General features: G+C 43.0%; 2 protein-coding genes across 11 annotated transcripts in view; one reads left to right on the forward strand and one right to left on the reverse strand.

The window, feature by feature from the left end:
* The window catches only part of LOC124049557, a 119340-nt gene that overhangs the window by 42480 nt on the left and 56389 nt on the right, over window positions 1-20471 (forward strand). For 8 of the 10 annotated variants that reach the window (XR_006841429.1, XM_046371333.1, XM_046371329.1 and 5 more), the window contains 2 exons: window positions 19811-19996; window positions 20088-20247. Coding sequence is in view for 9 of the 10 variants with exons in the window: in XM_046371333.1 (XP_046227289.1) it covers window positions 19811-19996; window positions 20088-20234 (333 nt within the window). In the remaining variant the exon portion in view is untranslated. Of the gene's footprint in view, window positions 1-14437; window positions 15129-19810; window positions 19997-20087; window positions 20248-20471 lie in introns of those variants that run through there. The other 2 variants (XM_046371334.1, XM_046371337.1) reach the window with 2 other exon arrangements.
* bhlhe22 (basic helix-loop-helix family, member e22) lies at window positions 4701-6547 on the reverse strand. The gene has a single exon (XM_046371328.1). The coding sequence runs from the start codon at window positions 6218-6220 to the stop codon at window positions 5423-5425; it is 798 nt and encodes a 265-aa protein (XP_046227284.1). The 5' UTR covers window positions 6221-6547; the 3' UTR covers window positions 4701-5422.

Here is a 20471-nt window from a genome sequence, read left to right on the forward strand (position 1 = left end):
GAGAGAGAGAAAAAAACTACAGAAACCGAGCCCACTCTGTCCAAAACAACACTACAAATTACTGCGCTCTGCCATGACACGTTTTAATCCCCGAGGAATAAAAGAACATCAGATTACGGCACAAAAACAGAGCCATCGGTAAACAGGGATTAGGGGATTGGGACTCTAATCTGATTAATATGGAAGCAGTTTGAATATTAGAGATGTTACTCAACAATTGTATTCCAGATGAGAGGATAATCACACATTGCGACGTCATTTATTGTACCCTGTTAGAGCTTTCAGAGCTGAACACGCCACCATATGTTTACCTGACCTCACGTTTACCTGCCTCTGAGAAAAAAAAAAAGACCAAAACATTCCCCCTGTAATGAATTAGGAGCTCATTAGGCAAGACGCAAAACATAAAACATACAGTTAGAAACGTACAGGAAATTTCATCAAAGTTATTATGGCCTGAATGACCTACTGTATACTCATGAAAATAGTTAAAATGTTACAAAATAAAGTTTAGAGTTTTTTTGTTTTTTGGTTTGTTTTTTATTAGATTATAACCATTTTGATCTTATTTTGAGTTATCGACTGAGAAACTAACTGCATGCAGTGAAGGTTTTTGTATCTTACTTGAAGTTTGAACACATTGCAGTGTGTCTTACATTTAATGATAAAGATGATCTTTTATGTTAAGACTTTATAGCCTAGTATCATCTTAACTTAGAAAAGTCTGCTATGTTTTCTTGATTATTTTTATTTTATTTTATTTTTTTTTCAAGGTGCTGCATCACTTCTCTCAAATAGAGCATGGCCAGAGGCTTTTTGGCTTTTCCAAATCAGCGTGACAAATATCGCAGCCATCTATTTGACTTCAGTTTAAGTGCATATTCTTGCCTGAGATCTTAGATACAACAGCCAGAGGATGTCAGGTGTGCAAAAATATCAGAAAGCGTGTTGAAAACGGAGCAAGAGGAGGTGGGAGTGACTTTGCACTTCAGAGTACGTTTCAGTCCAAATTTTCAAATTTAACTGTAGAAAAGTACAATTATTAAAGTGGCTTAAACTGCATCAGGCTCCAGTACAAACTGAAGCTGTATGTCCTGGAGCCTCTTCTCATTGCTTCTGTTATAATCAGCCAAAGATTCCCACATTAACAAATACATAATGAGGAGATCCTGCAAACTGAACAGTTGGTCTTAAACACAGGATGGTAGAGTAAAAATAAAGTTTGCTCCTTTCTTTCATTTGCAATAGACTGAAGAGCCACAAGCTTGAAGAAATTTACAAACATCACCGCACAAGTGTGAGGACAAATTCCATCAATGAAGCTAAACTTTGCACTTAAATACCACTGTGCCTCCATAGCTTATAGTTAGAAAAAATATGACTTCATATCTTAACATAACCAGCACTGAGACCTTGAGTTTTGCAGCTTTATTAGCCTGCGTTTTGCGTGCACAACACAAAGACAACATTATGTATTGTTATCAGTCGCCTGACAAAAGTGAATTACCACCCAGCAGTTGATTTGGTGCCTCAGCCAGTGCAGCACATATATCTTTACACACAGTGTGCGACACAGCATGGATGAATCCACTGCTAGAGTTTTGCCTGTTACTGATATGAAGGGGACATTTCAATTCAGTGCTCTTATGTATATTTTGATTTTCGTGTTTATCATCCCTAGCATACATCACATCCGCGTTATGAATAGGCTCCCTGCTGGCCCTTGATATGGTAAATTGGACATTTTATGGTTTATGAAAAGGGCTGTTTTTTATCTTCCACTTTTATTCATGAGCCCTGAATCTCACTGTAAACGCCTTTAAGACAGATTCAGCTTTATTAGACTCATGAATAAAAACGATGCTGCCTATTATGACTACTGGCTGTGGTTGGTGGCCAGTGTTTCTCCACTGGCTCCTGGTTTTTCTCTGTCCATGAGACTTTTGAGGACTGTACAACCTCATTCCCGTCCATAACATTTCAGAGACCCTTGTGTGTACATGACACTTCACCACCTTGTAACGGTGGCTCAAACACCACCGAGCATCTTCCACATTAAGAGCAATATGAACGTCTAATTTAAATCGTGTAATGCTTCACCTAAATGTTGTCGTCCCCCTGGTAGTTGTAACATTTTCCAGCCTTTTAACTTATTTTTTGTTGTTGTGCTGTGTTCTGTTTTCCACACACATATGGCTCTGGCTCACCCCTGGGGAATTTCCTCTTCTGGGCTAATGTGAATATTAGTATGGGTTAAATGCTCCAGTCATTTGTGCATTAATGCATATTGCATAATTAATGTTTTTGTGTGTGTGTGTGTGAGAGACTCCAGTTGCCAAACAGCGGTGGAGAAAAAAGAAAAACAAACTGCATGTCTGTGTTAAAACTGCTGACAGGACTTTCATGGCAGAGCTGTTTTGATGTCTCCTGATCATTTCCATTCTTGATTAAGGGCTGTTCTGTGAAGATTCAAGGCATTCGGGGGTGTGATGGGATTAAATGGGACACTGTAATGACCCTGTTGTCGGGAAGGGCTCATCATACAGACACAAAGCTGAGAATGGAGACTGGCGAAAGCCAGGAGCCACTGATGTAAACTGGGATTGTGGTGTTATTATCGTTCCTCTTTTCCTTTTAGGAAGGTTTTGTTTTTTGGTTGGTTTTTTTTTGGCTGAAATTGTTAGAAAAAAATATTTTACTTGATCATTTTAAATATTGTCTTTCTTCATTTTAATGTCAGTTTGAAGCATTTAAATCATATTTTCACATGCAGTGTTTTTCTTTCCTAAATCACCGTAACTGAGTTATAAGTGAGTAAAATTCTTTGTATTTCCACATTAGACCTAAAGGGATTTTAGAAGATATCGGATGATAATCATTTTACCTTCAGAAAATTTCATAATATGCATCTCTCAAGAGTTATTTAGACATCTTTTGTCCACTTGCACAGTTTTTAAAAACTAATCACAGTATTCAATTTAGGTGATTATTTGTTACCACAGAGCTGTGAGTCTACTGCTGTCAAAGCTGTTAGTCCTACAGGAAATACGTAATTGTTCAATTATATACATATACATATAAATAGTATAATATAGTATAAACAACAGCACATAAATTCATCTGGTGGGAAAAAATGATTTCATGTTTCCGCCTGATGCTGCCCACTGCTCCTGTGTGTGTTTCACTGCATGTAATTTGCCGGGTGTTGCATGTGTGTGTTCAACTAAGGATGGGTCAAATGCAGAAGACGAATTCAGTGTGTGTATGTAAAAATATATATACTGCCAATAAAGTTGATTCTTCTTCTTCTTTTAAAATCTGTAGCCTCTGTCCATGGTGCTGGAGTCCTCACAGACTGTCTTCACAAAGTAACGTGAATATTTTATTTGTTAATAAAACCGTTAGATTGTGTTTTTAATAGTTCTGCTCATCCTTGGAAATAAGTGTTTGGCCTGCGTGCCTTCTAGTCCTTAGCCTGCACTTGATCCAAAATGTCCAACTTCGCACTTCCGGTCTAAATTCTGAAGCTCGATGTCTGGTTTTAGGATTGAGGTTATGTAGGATACTTGAGGAGTGTTTTCCCGGACTTTTGACGTTTTGTCCGCCTCGTCGAAATGTTCTGGTGTGGACGGAAGACTGGAGAGGACAAAGGGCGAGTCGGTGGGAGTGCAGCTGATGGCAGGCGTTGCGATTAAACGCACCAAATTACGGCAATGAGCGGCGTCGTAATTACATTCCTTAATCACATTCTGGAGGTCTAATTGCCTTAACGATGTGTTACATTATGTACAGCCAGGTATTGCACTCGACAGTTTTCACACACGCGTGTTTTCGAATTAACGCATTATTACACGCCGTCATGGAAATCGTTATAATGATCACAGTAATGTTTTGTTATTATTATTATTATTTTTATTATTATTATTATTGTCCAAGGAGCACAAACATGTCGCCTCCTGCCTTCAGGCGACGTTCGCCCACCACGTCTGGCCTTCGCTTCCCGAGACTTTGCGTCCCTTACGACCCAAAGTTCGCAGTTTTGATGGAGCAGATGATTATAAAACAATTCTTTCTCAGCGCACATCCGGTGAGAGTCCCGAGACCGACAAGTAAGAGCCACATCGCCCCCAGAAAGGACCGTCTAATTTTACAATAAGCACTTAAATAAACTTTTAGCTTGTCTCGCCATTAAAAGTCACAATAAAATGTGTAATTTTAGGTTTAGAACATCAGTGTGTGTCTATCAAATCCGAAACCAAACTCGGAGGCAGTTTAATCTGATTCCACTGACACTAAACTCCACACCAGATGAATAAGCAGAAGTATTTCTGTTGTTCAAAATATTTTAATAAAGCTTTTCAACACTGAAATACATACAAATGGCCCTCTTTGCTCATATAACAACTAAGGTATGTACAATAATCCACAGCTTGACCTGACAACGCGATTAATCTGAAGACCTCGATCCTCTTGTGTGACACAGCAACTAAAAGAAGGACTACTGGGACAATACTAATGTGCAATACAAGCAGATAGATCCAGTTTAAATTTCCAAATTAATAAATTACAAAAGACACATCGAAACACCTGTTAAACCTTCACTCAGGTTTACTAAATTTTTTCTGATTTTTTTTTATTATTATATCACAGTGCCCCCCCACCCACCACCACCACCACCACCAAAAAAACAAAAATAAAAATTTATAACAGGCGTTCGTCACTATTAACAAGTGTCTAGATTAGCACATAAATATCTGACTCGTCGTCTGTTTAACTATTTAACTTTTCATTGTTCATGACATTCCACGTGCTCAGCAGAAAAGTTCACGAAAAACAGGCGTCGAACCAGTCAGCAAATGTCTTTGAAGTGAATGGAAGAAAACCCGCAAATAAAATTTAAAGATAAAGAGATAGACAGAGAGAGAGAGAGAGAGAGAACTGAAAGAGGAAGCAGCAGAAAGAAAGACTGGACTGACTCTCCGGGAGGACGTCCATCTATTCAAGTGAACAAAACAACAAAAAACAAACAAACAGTCGCAGGTTGTCAGGTCACCCAAACCTCCAAAAGGGTCCATCACAGAGCAAGTGATCCACAAACTCACTCAGCACTTGCAGCCACTCTTACACGGGCCTACTGTACTTCTGTTTGGTCTTCACTGTCATTCATACCAGCACTTCAAGGATGGTTTATATACACAATCAAGTATTGTTTGAACAAAAAAAAAAAGAAAAGAAAAGCGCGTTTCGAATGCATTTAGTAAATATTATAAAAGTATTCATCGGCATTACTTCTTTGTCTCTAGCCTGCAGACTTCAACAACAGTGGCCTCACAGGTCCTCCCTCCCCCCCACCTCCGAAAGTGTTCTTAAAAGTGGTGTCTCTTGTCTCATGTGCTTCTCTGAGAGTCTCTGTGAGCCGCAGTTAAGGCTTGTCAGTGCACTGTTTGCAGAGGCTGGAGGTGGCGTTGTTGAATAGGGCACATTTGTCGGGGCAGGAAGACGCAGCCACTCCGGTCGGGAAGGGGGGATATCCAGGCGGCTGCTCGTATGCGCTCAAGCCCGGAGCTGCGAGGGCAGTGGTGGCCGGTATCGAGGCAGCAGAGATGGCCTGGCCCTGGTTGAGATACGCCACTAGCCTCCTCATCTCATCCAGCGCCTGAGCCTGCATGAGGATGTAATTTTTTGCGAGCAGCAAAGTGGCAATTTTGGAGAGTTTCCGCACTGACGGGCTGTGCGCGTAAGGGATGACCGCTCTGAGCTCATCCAGCGCGTCGTTCAGATCGTGCATCCGTCGTCTTTCTCGGGCATTGATGTTTAGCCTCAGTATTTTCTGCTCTTTGGTTTTCTTACCTCCTTCTCCTTTCGACGCCCCGACCGTCCGAAGGACCATGTCACACCTGCCGTCGCTGTCATCGTCGGGACTCTGCTCTCCGCCGCTGCTCTCCGCCACCGAGGTCCTGTTGGCGTTCTCACTGAAATTGATGCACAAAGATCCGGTCGGCAGACCCAGTGGCCCCCCTCTACCTCCTGCCAGTCCACCCGGCTGAATCGGGTCTGGATCGTTCTGGTCAAAGCAGCTGATCGGTGACTGGCGGTCTCTGGCTGGTAGTTCAATGCCTGCCGACGACCTGAAAGAGTCCATTTTTTTAGTGGACACGGCGCTGAGAGTTTTGTGAAAAATGTCCCCTGGGCTGCCGTTCAAGTTCATCCTTCTGTCCATAACCCTCGTGGATTCCGCGTTGTTGTGCAGGCAGCGGTCGCTTCTGGAAACTCTTTACGCGTCTCTGAGTTTCTTCTCGCGTTTGTCCTTTACGAGTTTGGTTGTGTGTCGGTGGTGAAGTTGCAGGCTCGCCACACTTGTCAGCTGAGGTGTGGAGACGAGGAGGAGACTCGTGTAATAAGTGCTGCTCTCTCCTGCCTCTCTCTCCCTCTCTCTCCTCCTTTCTGTGTCTCTGATTCACCTTCGCCGGATCTCCACGACGGTCCTCGTTACGCACGAGACGCACGAGTCTTTTTGCATCATTATCTCGAGGCGGGTTATTAAAAAGGATTCGCCTATTGGGATAGAGCCCCCCTCCCCCCTCCATACACCCCCCCTCGCACTCTCTACCCAATCAGGTTAACGTTTTAATTAATGGCATTTAAACGATGACAAACAATACCGCGTGCGCTCCCTCTCCGTTTGTGTGAGTGTGTGTGTGTGTGTGTGTGTGTGTGTGTGTGTGTTCAAGGGCTTTTGTAAGGGTTCTTTTAAATGACCTGCTTCAGTGATTTACTTTGTGACATCCGCTTGTATGTTGTTCACGAGAAAACTTGCGAACGAACTTCGGTAACGTGTCAGGCGGTCATTTAATATTTAATTTTAGTCGGAACAATTCATATCATTTCCTCTGAGTTTACTGTGTTTCGTGAGTTTCATTCTTTTGTCGCTGTCTCGTTAGCTCCAGTTTTTAAGCGTGACGCCAGAAATTACGAGATTATTGTAATCAAACTTGACAGTAAACTCTGCTGCAGTTACATTAACTCTATATTGTTCCGAACAAACAGCATTTTACCCGTTGGTACGTTTTTAGTTTGAGTTCAGTGTCTCCAAAAATGAACAATAATTTTCAGCTTCACTGCTGTGATGTTTCTGTCTCTTATGTTTTTATTAGCAGTTTTGTCACGGCAGGTCCTGCGCTCTTACTAAGATTTGCTTGTGCTCATACTGCCATCTACCGGATTATGTGGTGTAGTACACCCATAGTGGAGAGTGAAAAGGGAGATGCTTTAAAACCATCTTAAATTCACCACACGACCCCCTCGACGTGCCATCGTTAACTAATGCATGTTGTACAGCTAGAGAAATTCCTAAATGTTAAATTCTAGTCAACATTTCAAGGTTTCCAATTTCTCTAACTGTGTTGCTGGCAATCAATCAAGCTACATGTAAGTATTTAATTTTAAGTTGACAGGCATCCATAAACAATTGTAGAATTGAATATTTCACTCAGTATATGCGTGATGAAGACAAAGCAGTTTGACGAATGATTTACTTGTCACGAGGCGAGCGGCTCAGCCTGTGAAAACAGTACTAATGTTCTTCCGTCCTGATGATTGATGCCATCACGTGTTTCCACGGGTTTGGCCCAAGACATCAGATTTTTATCCGTGAGCTTGCGTTGCAAACTGCAAATTTGTAGGCGCAGAATCCTGAATCCTGAAAAGTATGGAGATGAATTTGGCTCGTGAAAGTCCACTGTGGGCAGTGGATATGGCCACAGTGCTGATAGCTCCACAGGTTACACATAAGCTGCTTCCCATTCCAAGGACACACCTGAACTCCACAGGTATCTCCACTGTAGCTCAGTAGACCTCAAAGTATCCCACTCACGTTCCTCTAAACCTCAGAAATTTCAGACTTATTTCCTCTCTCCATTAAGGGCAAAAACTCGAAGATCCTCCAAGATCCAGAGTTGTGCGCTGGCGACATTAAAGGTCTGTTTAGCAGCGGTTACAGTTGATCCCTGTGGGCTGAAATCACAGCGATTGTGGTGTTTTCACCCTCTGAGTAGCTACATGTTGTCTAGTTTGCTAGTTTGCCTCCAGTGTCTTACCCACCACAGACGGCAAAGTTTGCCAAAGAATAGGGTCCACATTCATGCTTTGATAACACGGAGATACCGAAATGTCAGAGAGACGAGAGATCTGAGATATTTCATTGTGAAAAGCTGCAGTGGTGTTCTGTGAAAGCATCGTTAATTAACTCTGTGTTTAGAGACGCATTTGTCGGTTTCAGCTTGCGCTCTGCAACTGTTAATCAAACGTTCAAGTTCAGGAACAAGTTTTCCCTTATGTGAAAATAACAAAATGTGTTCAGTTACAACACGATGAAGTAAGAAAACGCTTGTGATTATGAGTAAACTTCTCAGAGACAGAAAAGTCCTTTCTGCTAAACATGAAAACAGATCAATAGCTGTTAGGAGTGTCATCAAATGCCCATGTAATCGAGATATTTTACAAATAAATTTTGATATCTCGTTAATAATACACACAGTAATATCATGTAACTATTCCAGGGTGAATGTTGATTTCTAGCAGTGACACGAGTTCAACCTTCGTCTGCTGTCACACGACTTCCACCGCTTAACCGCCAAGTTCTTGGCATTCAGTTTGATATTTTTAAAGGAAAATGATGGATAATAAACCATCTAAACTAGTCTTCACAAGAAGTTTTTTCAAAGGATTTTATACACAGGTAATCTAAATGCTGAACTGTGACCGAATGAGCTTTTTACTTCATTTAAAATTCAAGTTAAAACACATCTGGGCTCAGTGTTCATGCCTAAGAAGTCCTTTGCAGCAGCATCACAAACACATTTGGCCAATTCTTGTTTAACGCATTCAAGGTCAAAGCTTTACGTCTTTTCCAGCAATATTTCAATTAGCGTATGTTCAGTCTCTCCGCTCGGGCTCCATGAGATGCCATCGGGGCAGAATACTTGAGGAATTATGATCTAACGAGTGACAGAGACAGTCGCTTTATCCTGAGACAGCAAGAGAACACCTTCATGGCCAATCAGGTCCGGCTAATGAGACAAGATGGGCCAGAACGGTGCCACAGCCATTACAGCCACAGTCTGTCAGCACTTTGGTAATGAAGAGACCACTGAAGGCAAAACTGTGTCAGAAGAGAGAACAAGCATCAATTCAGACTGGGACAAAGGAGAGGTTTAGACACAGGAGCATGACTGGAAGTGCTCTAACCATCAATTAAACAGCCAATCGGGCTGTGGGACTCATACTGTGTGTGAGTTTAAGGGTCGTCACACCGCACTTCTTACAGTAGTTTCAATCGCTGATGCACTTGTGACACACTGTGTTGTGCTGTGTGTTGTTTCATCCTACCAGCCTTAGGATAACTTTCAAAATTACTTTGTTCCTAGCGATTTGTGCAAGTAATTATATGTAAAAGTATCTAAAGTTCTAACTGCATTGAAAACTTGAGGTTTTGTCACATTTTCATTCCCTGTTTTGCAGGTCAGATGGATGGAAAGTTAATCACATTGTAATTCACTCTGACTTTTTTTTAAACAAAATGTGCCCTTTTAAAATTACTTCTCTTGTAAATTAAATCCAAGTTAATTTTCCCCCCACATTTCCACCACTAGAGGGCAGTAAGTGACTTGTAATGGGACCAGACCAGTTTACTGTGGAGGAGCTGAGGGGACAGCATGATGAACGTGCTTTGGTGGATTTCATTTAACTTTGAAGATTTTGGTTATCAGTGGAAGCCAGACACTCAGGCTGTAGAGACCTGATAGGAAACTTCAATTTTGCCATGTGGTGCTGTACATCGAGACACCCCACCGGCCCCCAGTGTGCCATATTCATGACGTGGCTTGTGACTGCTCCGTTTATTCTTTAAGCTGTAGTTTCATTTAATGATTTAACACCCAGCAGCAGCAGCAGCTAAATGTTGTATGTGACCTCTTAAATTGTTGATCAGTGTCCCACCTTCATGTTTTAAAAGACTGTAGCATTTTGCCTTAGGCGTGCAGATTAATGCTCTTTTGCTTTACATTCATGCTCCTAATGTCTTTTCATTTAATTATTATTTTTTTTAATATAAGTGAACTCTCAAACTTTTCTTACCCTGTTGATGTGGCATTGATTGTTTTCACTACTTATTTTTAGAAGGATTTAAGGAAATAGACATTAATGAGTTGTTTAAATGATTGGGTACCCCCCACCCCCACCTGCCTTGACGATGTGCAGAAACTTTGTCATTAATCAAGATCTGATTATTGCCTGCTGTCAAAACGAAACCAAAGTCTTTCTCTGTGTGGTTTCGGTATTGATTGACATAAACAGACTGAATAATTTTCAAAATGTAACCTACCTCAGATGGTGTCAAGGGTATCTCCGCGATTCTTATCACAATTTTCTGCAACTGTATGTCAAATTCTCAACTCGGGAAGGAAACACGAGCCTCCATCATCGTTTAATGAGCCGGAGTGCTGCGCCCCTGATCGCCACTAGGCGGCAGAATAAGCTGGGAAGGTGTCATGTCATCCGGCGCAAATGCCATTGGACTGTTTTTCCAGCTAGTGGACTGTATTCAGTTCTGTGCAAAGGGTTTGTTGGGCAACGTTTTCAAACCTCTTAATATCAATTTAATCTGACATTTGAGTTCGTATCTGCTGAGCTCTTTAGTCCACCTCCTCATTTACATTCCGTACCCGCATCTTGCTTATGGAAATTTAATTTGCGGATCAAATAAATCATAGTTTAATATCCATGTCATGCAAGGCCTTTTTAGATGATTGCAAGATGGCGAAAGTGAACCTGCCTCGCTGCGAAAATGGCCATTTTAACCATTAACGTTTCTCAGACCAAGCGGAAGAAAACGAGTCGCTAGGGAGGGAAAAAAAAGATGTTCACTTGTTTCCTCTGCGGATCTGCTCAACTGTTTTCTCTAAATGAGCCACAGTGAATTTGATTTAATCAGACTGTTTTTGTTTGTTTGTTGTTTTTAAAGTAGAATTGTGTTTTGGAAAACACAAGTGGAAAGCAGCCACACGACAGTTTACAGATTAATCCCCAGAATAAAAATAAAAGCATGTGAAGACTCATGGATTGGCTAATTGGGGACATTTCTAAAAGCGTCTGATAGGTAAAGCTTGCGGATGTGTGCGTCTGTATGTACGCAGTTTGTATGCCGGCTCCGTGCTGCATTCCTTCACTACAGAGAAACACTTGAGCCATTTCCGCTTCTGCAGGCAAGTGAAACAAAAGGCTGATCGGTTGTGCGCAGATTTCAGCACCACAGAAGGTGGACAGCGCTCCCGGGCAGCCTGCGCGAGGAGGGACAGCTCCCACACACACACACACACACACACACACACACACACACACACACACACACACGCACAGGACCCATCATATGTATGGTCACGTAAAAAACAAAATAAAACAGAGCTTTACAATACTTGTATTTATTCTTTTTTTATTATTGATCGAAAGGAGGGTAAATCAGCGGTACATAAATCAGACTGGACCAGAAGCAAAACCTTCACAGTGTGAGCGACACTAATAGGTTGTTTTAAAGATACGTTCAAAGACGTGATGTGTTCGCTGGATCTGCAGACAGTCGGAGAAAGGAGGATCATCTCTTGGCATTCACCGCGTGCCTTAATTGTAAGACATTAAATCAAGGTCCGCTGTGAACACGGAGAGACACAACCCACTCGTGTGTGTGTGTGTGTGTGTGTGTGTGTGTGTGAGAGAGAGAGAGAGAGAGAGAGAGAGAGAGAGACACCACCAGCTGTCTTCTTTCTACCGAAGACACCTCGAACCTTTCCGAGAAAGCTCTCATTACAGATATAATCGAATTATTTTGCAGCCTTTGAAGCCTGTGTTGTTGTGTGTGACTAAAAACTTATCAGGATGTTAAGTTTGGCCAAAATGGAAATTAAAAAACAAAAAAAAAAATCCCAAGCATCCTGCAGGGGTCCAAAGAGATCAAATCCTTTCCCGGCTGTTGTGCAGGCCTACTTTATTACGTTTAAAAAAAACATTCAAGTGGAGGAAAAGAGGTTAGGTTACATGACTTAAACGGAGAAGCGGGTTGTTCTGTGGGCAAAATGATCATACGTCCCAGGCCGCTTTCGCAGGCGGAAAAGGACTCCGTGTGATGCTTTTCCGTCGACTGATTTGTCCAAAACTGCAGGAATCTTAAAAGTCCTCCGTTATCCCATAGTGAACCTACAAAAAAGAAAACAAAATGCGTCATGAGCCTAATGTAGAATTGCAGATGACAGAATTTCATATTCCAAATTGACCTGTTTTTTGTTTTTTTAAATTAGTTGTCGTCCATGAAACAGAGGGGGAAAAAGTCACTGTCCACGTCCAAAATATTGATTTTCCTCGGCACATAACGCACGCATTTTTTTCAGCACACACACACATAGATAGCCTACACACACACACACACAAGCCTGCAGCCTCTACTTGCGGGTCACGCGTTTCAAAAGAGCCGCAGATCGCACACGGGGCAGCTGAAGAGCCTTGGTGTCCTGCTCCGTACATGCACGCGCCTGTCCCAGCGGCAAACTGACCGGGACACCGAGACCGAGTCCAGCACCGACACCACCTAAATGGGACTGATCTCTCTCCGTCCGGTCTTTTCCTCTGACTTTGGGATTAATGGTGCTCCAGCCAAACAAATGAGGCATCTGCCTTCAGCACAAGAGGATTGGGATTGGGGGGGGGGGAGGAGGCGCGCACGGGGGGGGAGGGGGTGGGGGTGACGTCACCGGACAAACAGATGTTCCTCTATATTATCCAGCGTCCTCCTCATGACTACCCTGTGTCCTTGAAACGGACGGAAATTGACGACTTCCCACTTTGAGTATGAACGTTTATCGCCGAAATGTGTTAATAGTCCTGCAGTTGGTTGGTCAACTGTGTGTATGTATGTATGTGTGTGTGTGTGTGTGTGTGTGTGTGTGTGTGTGTGTGTGTGTGTCCGGGCCGGCAGAGGAAATGCCAACAATGGCCCCCACAAATTGTGAAGCCCTAAATCTCGCATTGGCTGTGAGCAGTTATGCAACATTGCACTATTCAAAAAAAGAAAAAGAAAAGAAAAGAAGAACACGCGGGTACACACACACACACACACAAACAAAAATAGCCTACAGACTGACATGCACGGGCATGCGCACACGCACTCTTCCCCGCACCAACACACACACAGGGAGTGATGCTGATGCTTGTGTCATCCTGAGCCTGCTGTTTGACGTGCGAGCAGGTTGGTTTAACAAACTCTGGATTTTCCTCGATGTGATCATCTTGAGCTTATTTTTAGCCCTTGAAATAAGATTCAAGACAGGCTGTATGTTATCAGTCATGTTCAAATCTACTCATGGCATCACTGTATGGGTTCTGACACAGGTCCATGCAATTTTAATCCAGTATAATCCGCAGTGACACACACTGACAGGCTGTGTAATTTGCACGTCTACTGATGCATCCTAAAATCTGCAGAAATTTAAATGAAGTCAGTGCTGTCTAATTGCAATTCCTGCTTTCCAAATCCGAGGCTGACGGAGCCCCTGAACTCACCACAGTGGGGACCAGACCCACATCTGACAGCCCCGGTGTTAACATTAACGAGCCAAATCCACTGCGTGTGAAGCGGCGTAATTCAAAACGAAGAGTCGCAGGCTCGTAGATATGGTAATCGCAGTGCGTTTACCCACTCGCTGGAATCGAGAGGAGAGGGATGCAGAAACAAAGGGGAAACGCCATTTTAGACGGAAACGTCCCCCATCCTTCGACTCTCGTGTGGGCGCCTTGGGGCTTCACCAGCAGCTCGGCAGCACATCACATTTCGGCTCCCTGCATCTGACCACCGACAGGACCACGACCCCTATTGTCCTTAAGCACCCGCGACGAACAAACGACGAGGCTCCGAAACCCGCCGTCCTCTTTATCCTTCTTACTGATTATGCAACCGTCGACATGAAACGATCTGTCCACCGCGCGCGGCTCTACCGATGCTTTTCTAACGCCTTTTTTTGTGTGTCTGTGTGAGTGTGTGTGCGTGTTAGCTGCTCTCCTCCTGAAATGGTTTATTCCCTGAAGCCCGCAATAACAATGGCAAGTGCAACGTGCATGGGGACGTGTAAGGGACTAAAGCCTCTCTGCGGATGCAAAACGATCATTCATTCTTCCCAGATCTGTTCAAAGACGCACTATAGTGGCGGCTGAAGCAGTAAATAAATGAATGAATGAATAAACATCCATGTTTTTAATAATTGATCAAAGGGTCGAGTTTAAAGCAAGCATAAGACGAGCTACTCACCGTGATGCGGTCCACGCCATATGGTGGATCCCAGTGCACTCTGCTCTGCTAATATTTATCCGTTTTCTTGCTGTTTATTTTTTTCTTTAGCTTCATTTTAGCATCGTTACTTCACCGCAGATCTTTCACATGGCGGAGGCGGGCGCTTGTATTCCCGGTTCCCTTCCTGTGCGGCGGCGGCGGCGGCGGAGGACAAGCAAAGACTCCGTTTGGCGACAGGCTGATGCTACCAATGAGAGCGATGCTGTAGCCTCTGCAAAGCATGGCTGCGCTTTCTCGCCTTTTTTTTCAAAAGAGGGCAGGTCGTTCAGTGCATTACAATAAAATCTCTCTCTCTCTCTCTCTCTCTCTCTCTCTCTCCCCCTCTCTCTCACCCCCCCTCACACACACGCGCACACACGTTTTTATACATACAAATGCGCGCTCGCTCAGACTGACAGGCAAATGTACGCGCGCTGTTGAAAAATCCTATACGTCTCCTGCGTTTCGTGTTATTATTTCTGTTTATTTTATTGTTTTCATGCACATTGCAGCTGTTAACAGTACTTTTGAGGTGTAGCACGCAGCTGCAGACCGGCTGTAGTTGTATGTGTGCTGCAATAACTGTTCTATAATCCAGTCAAGTCTAATCTTTCCCGGCCACAATTAATCATGTTTAATGCCGTTTGTCTTGAGAGGTCCATCAGTGCGTTGCAGTTTCACGCATCACGCCGCTCGGTTGCAATTCAGTTTTTACAGGCTGTGTTAGTCCAGTTGTATGTTGAGTTCGTCCAGACAAACTGAACGGTATTTTACTCCAAGATTTATTAAAAAAAAATAATTAAAAAGTCTTTTCTGCAATGTGTTAACGCAACTAATCTCTCCCTGTTTTGGATTTAAGTGAAACGTTTTCTTTTCACATTTGTGTTTCTGTTTGCGCACTTTTCTAACATTTATGCTCCTTCTGTTCCATGTTTCCAGCACGCAAAAGGACAGAGAGTCTGTAGTTGAGAACCAACATTGAGGTGCTAATTGATTGAAGCAAGTGGCAGTCCTGCACTGCTCCTTTGTATCCCCTTTACTTCCTGCCCTGATTGACTCCCAGGCAAAGATCCAATCGAAACCTGGGCCCCATGTATGATGTCATTTGAGTAACCTCACTAACCCTGTAGCCAAGGCGGGACACTAAGGCCTGCTAATGCTTACTTACCTCCCAACTTATTATACATCTGATTCCAGCCTTAGAAATAGCCTGTAGGTGTTATTCACGGTCTGTTTCTTCGAGTCACTCCCCTCCACCCGCGTCTGTCATCTCATCGCCTGCACATCCTTTTTCTCTCTTTTCCTAGTTTCAGCCTGCTGCTGTTTCATTGTTTCACCCTGTTACAGTGCTGGCCTTTGACGTCTCCAAGAACTCAGTCAGTGCGATGATGCAACAATGGCGTGTGATGCAACATGGGTGAACATACCACTAACAGCGTTAACGTTTTGTCAACATTTTTATTCTTTATTTAAAGGGTTATAGAGAAAGTCTGCCGGGGCTTGCATCAGGCTACGTTTAGAAGGAAGTTTGAAAGCTGCTTTCTCTCCGGCAGAGAGGGGGGTAAAAGCTATTGTTCCCGCTGAAACAATGGAAGCTGCGGGGCGACATGCAGCGGTGCGCACATGAATGGCAGGGCTTCTGGGATGTGTGTGGGTCAGTGGCCTGGGGTCTCCGTCCCAAAGCCCCTTTCCCAGCGCCTCACAATGAACCTGCACAAGGTCGGGGCTCCTAGGGGTCACAGGCCAGTCCCTTTTGTCCCGCACTTCAAAACATATAAACATTTATAAATCAAGAGCCAGTCACTGGGCCCCCTGTTTAAAAAGAAAAATGGGGGGTGGGGGTAAAAGGGGTGGCGTGAAGGGGGGAAAAGAAGTGAGGGAGAAAAAAAAGAAATAACTAGCGGCTGCAGATGCAAATTCCATCATTTGGACAGAGGTGAAAGTTTGTAAAAGTTGCAGCCTTATAGAGGAAGTTGGGGCTCTGTGCAGCAGACAGCCAGCGGATGGAAACACGCGGCCAAGTAAGACTGGATTTGGACTTAATATTAAACGGTACACCGTCCATCTGTTTCACTCTACTGTTGGGATATGCGTTCAACATCTCCGGAATAGGATTTCTGTCGCACGGTGACGCGTTGTTCTCCACACCTGAGGACTCAACGGACAAAAAGGAGGGTACAACCGCCTGCGCGGCACTGAACCGAGCGAAATTTGCACAGAATGATGTAGGCCTAGTCAGTGGCAGCGCATTATCATAGTGAATACCACTGGTTTACATCAAAACACACGCAGGCTGCAGGATCGAAACGCCCTCGTATTCACAGCTTCCTTCACACGGAGTCCATGTGAACTGGTGCAAAACTCCAACCATCGAAATGCTATTTGTTTCTTGGTGCATTTTCGACCGAAGCCATGTAGTGATTTGTCGACGAGAAATCCCCAAAGCAGGCCCTGCTTCCCCTCAGCAGCTTGGCCATACGAAGCGCACTAGAAAATTTTACTCAACGAAAAGAAACAATTTCACTCGAGATCAAATGCCATTTAGCGCCGGGCGAAATAACCTGCCATAATTTCATTTGAAACGTAACGTGTGTGCGTTAAAGCTGCCTAATAAGCATCGCTGTTAGTCCTTTGGAGAAGCAGTGTAACGAATTGGAAACCAAATCGAAACGTAAATGTGTCTGTCTGTAGGAAAATGTGTCCAGGCTGCTGCAGGCTCTGTGCTCTGCAGCAGCAAATGTTGTTGTTGCATCAGTTTGGAGCAACCAGACGCTTTAATAATCGAAGTCTTTCCATCAGCTCCCCCCTTATTATTTTGCATCATGCATCAGGCCTCCCCCCCCACCCCCCAATCCTCATACAGTCTGGACGATGTTGCTCTTTGTGCTACAATATTCTCCATAAAATGTACAACAAAACTGGTTTGATATGTTGATCTGTTTTGTCTTGTTTGTTTTTTTTCCTGCACATCAGTAATGAGTAAAAAATGTAATTGTGACACAGTTGTATAAAGTCATGTGATAATTAATGTGCTTGAATTTTTTTCTAATTTTTTTTTTTTTTTTTGTTTAATCATAGTTTGATTTTAAGGATTAATGGCGAGTTGTTTTGAACCAAAGTTTGATTATGATGAGTGTTTTTGCCTTCATGTGTGCAAAAAATATGTATGCTGATAACAGTGAGGCGGCAACTTGAAAATACTGGCAATACTGGCACTGCTGTTATTATTTTAACAAATTCCTGGTGCATTTGCAGTTATTTTTGAATTTCCCTAAGCTTGTAGTCAGTTTGGGTTAAAGCAGTCTCTACAGCCCTGAATAGAACCTGGAAAAGGTCATATGTTTTGGTTTCCTGGCTGAAATCAAAAGATGCTACATGAGCATCACAGACAGACAAACATACCTGCAGTGCCACAGAAGGAAGAGGGGCCATACTGTGTTATTTACACAGTTTGAGTAGAAATATCTGCAGTATTTGGTGAACATGTTGCTTAAATTATCAGTTATGTCCAGATATAATTAGCATCTTGACCAGAAGAACCTTTTTGCATGTATTATCTACCGTATGCTGAACACGTGTATCGATATTTATTCTTAAAAATAATTAAATTCATTTAAAAACACAAGGCATTCACCCTGTTTGTATTGACGTTTTTGTTGCTGGGTGAAAATTGCTTTTGGACGCACAAATCAATTTCAAACGTCCAAACATCAGTCTGTAAAAAATGATATACAAAAACTCCACAATGCTTGTGTTTCACTCCAAACACAATTTTCATATATAACAAAGCAAGTGAATCATCTTCATGGAAACCGTACAGTCACTACAATATCAGTCACATGTTGTTGTATATGAAAGCTGTCATGCCTCCTTTTCCACAAATACGTCTCTACACGTTCAGCTGTCTTTTTAAGGCATTTTATCATGGGAAAAAAATTTTTGAAAATGTGTGTTACGATGTTTTATGTGGCACCAGTCCTGACCTGCAATTTATAGACTTCAGAATCAGAGAATAATCCAGTAGATCCCTTTTTGTTTCAGGACATGAGGACATGACCTCATTGCAAATTTTCTTTTCTTTTTTTCTTTTTTTTTCCAAACAAATCCTGACTGTGACGTGTGCCTACTTAGCCCGAGTGGGGACGGTACGCTCCCCAAGCTAACATCAAACACCAAACAGCAGTTGTTATTTCATGGTTGCGTGCAAGCAGAACCAGGTCAGCTGCACTGGGTTACAGGCCTGCTGGCTGTGTTTGTAGTGTCCTCCAAAGTGTGCGTCTTCCTTTACAGGCACTGAGCTTTTCGCTCGGTATAGAAAAGAAGAAGAAAAAAAATCAGCTTTTCAGAGCTTTGCCTTCATTGCTGTTGAATTAACTCAAATCATTTCATAACACCTGTGATTTCACAGATGGATATATTAGAGAGGAGGTGCATAAAAAGAAACCTGTCCTCTTTAGATGAAACTGTGCGTAGGCGGTTTGTACTTTGTTTAGATACATTTAAACGACATCAGAGGAAGTTTCCTTGTGGAAAGCAATTTATGGTTACCGGAAGCCTTAAGTTTTCCTATTGCCGTACAATATCAAATATCACAAATATCACAGGTGAAACCTTAAGTTGAATTTCAGTCCATGAGAAGAATTATATCTTGGATGAATGGTGCCTCCCACTACATAAACATACATAACAGGTAACTGAGTCCTGTCTGTAATTACTGAGACAGATATTTTGCACTGTGCGCCCTTGTAGTGTTTTGTGTGAGTGAAGTGAGGGTGAGTGTGTGGGACCTTCCCCCCTCTGACATTAGCAGGGGGTCAAATGTGCATGTAGGGCACCTGGCTCTCCACCTCCCCTCTCTCTGTGATGTTAAATGTCAACCAGCAGCATCCAGAGAAAGCAAGGTGAGCCTCCATTCTAATGCTTATGCCAGAAGATTATCACACCTGACTCCCGAAACCGTGTTTCTCTTGTCTAGGGCAATTAAAGGTGTAAGAGAAGAGGAATTTAGAGAACCATTAACGTGGGTTTTATTTTTTTAGTGAAGTACATGGTCAAAGGGTTGGTGTGCTGGAAGGGAAACCTCTGGCTTTGATATGAAAGTAAGATGAGCAGCTTAAGCTTAATTTGTTGCAAAAAGGTGTGTGTTAACAGCGCTGTGTCTCTTTAAATGTAGTGAACATTTCTCTCTTTCTCTTTGTTGCAAAAAGAAGAAAAGAATTGAATTTATTATTTTTCTGAACAGAGGTGCTCACACTTTTTAAAATCATTTTTCAAAATCATTATTCCAGTGTGGCCACCTCGCGTTGCTCAGCAGCAGTCTTTTTTTTATTTAAATAGGTGCAGCAGGAGTGATATGATCAGATCGCTGATTTTTACAAGGCTCCATGTGGATTGATATGTAGTTCAGTGACTGCATCACATGCTTGTCCAATTGTCTCTCAGATTCGAGATACAGTTCAGCCAGACCGTCTCACCCAAGGTGCACAAGTCGTTAGATGTAAATCTGGGCTATCAGTCGGAGGAGCGTCCTCGTTCAGAAATGGCAGCAGTCAGGACCTTCCGCTGCACTTCCACTGTCCCCTAATAGAAAGCCTGTTGAGGCCCAATCAGCAGGTCTGTTCCTGGCTTGTAAGTGGATTTCTCCCATACCCCCAAGGTTTGTGAAATGAGGGTCAATGGGTCTGTTATTGTTTTTCTCTGCCTCTTTATCCCCACACAGCGCTGTGATGTCAACAGCAAAGTGACGGAGAGAGCCGGGCCCTGGAAAAAACCCAGAGAGGAAATAACTGCTATTATGATTTCTGCGCGTGTCTACGCTCAACAGGGTTGCAGTCGTTCCAGCGGGCATGAGCGCGTAGCCATATGAAGAGGGGGAAGAGGTAAATATCGCTTATCCCCTAAAAGGGCGAAATGAAACAGCAGTGGATGACAAAGAGCTCCTGAAAATATTGAATTTAGTCTGAAATTTATCACTAACCATAACCCCTGCTGTCTCTCAGATGGTCTATGGTTCACTGAGCAATAAGGTTCCTCATGAAATGATTTAATATGTAAATAATAACAACCGCTTGTAAATGCTTGCTCATTTCACAGCAGGCACATT

This window comes from Scatophagus argus, chromosome 18, assembly GCF_020382885.2.
Source record: "Scatophagus argus isolate fScaArg1 chromosome 18, fScaArg1.pri, whole genome shotgun sequence".
Lineage (NCBI taxonomy): Eukaryota > Metazoa > Chordata > Actinopteri > Scatophagidae > Scatophagus > Scatophagus argus.

What these genes read in the sequence shown, in the direction of transcription:
- bhlhe22 (XM_046371328.1), bottom strand. Translation starts at nt 6,220, where the DNA reads ATGGACAGAAGGATGAACTTGAACGGCAGCCCAGGGGACATTTTTCAC.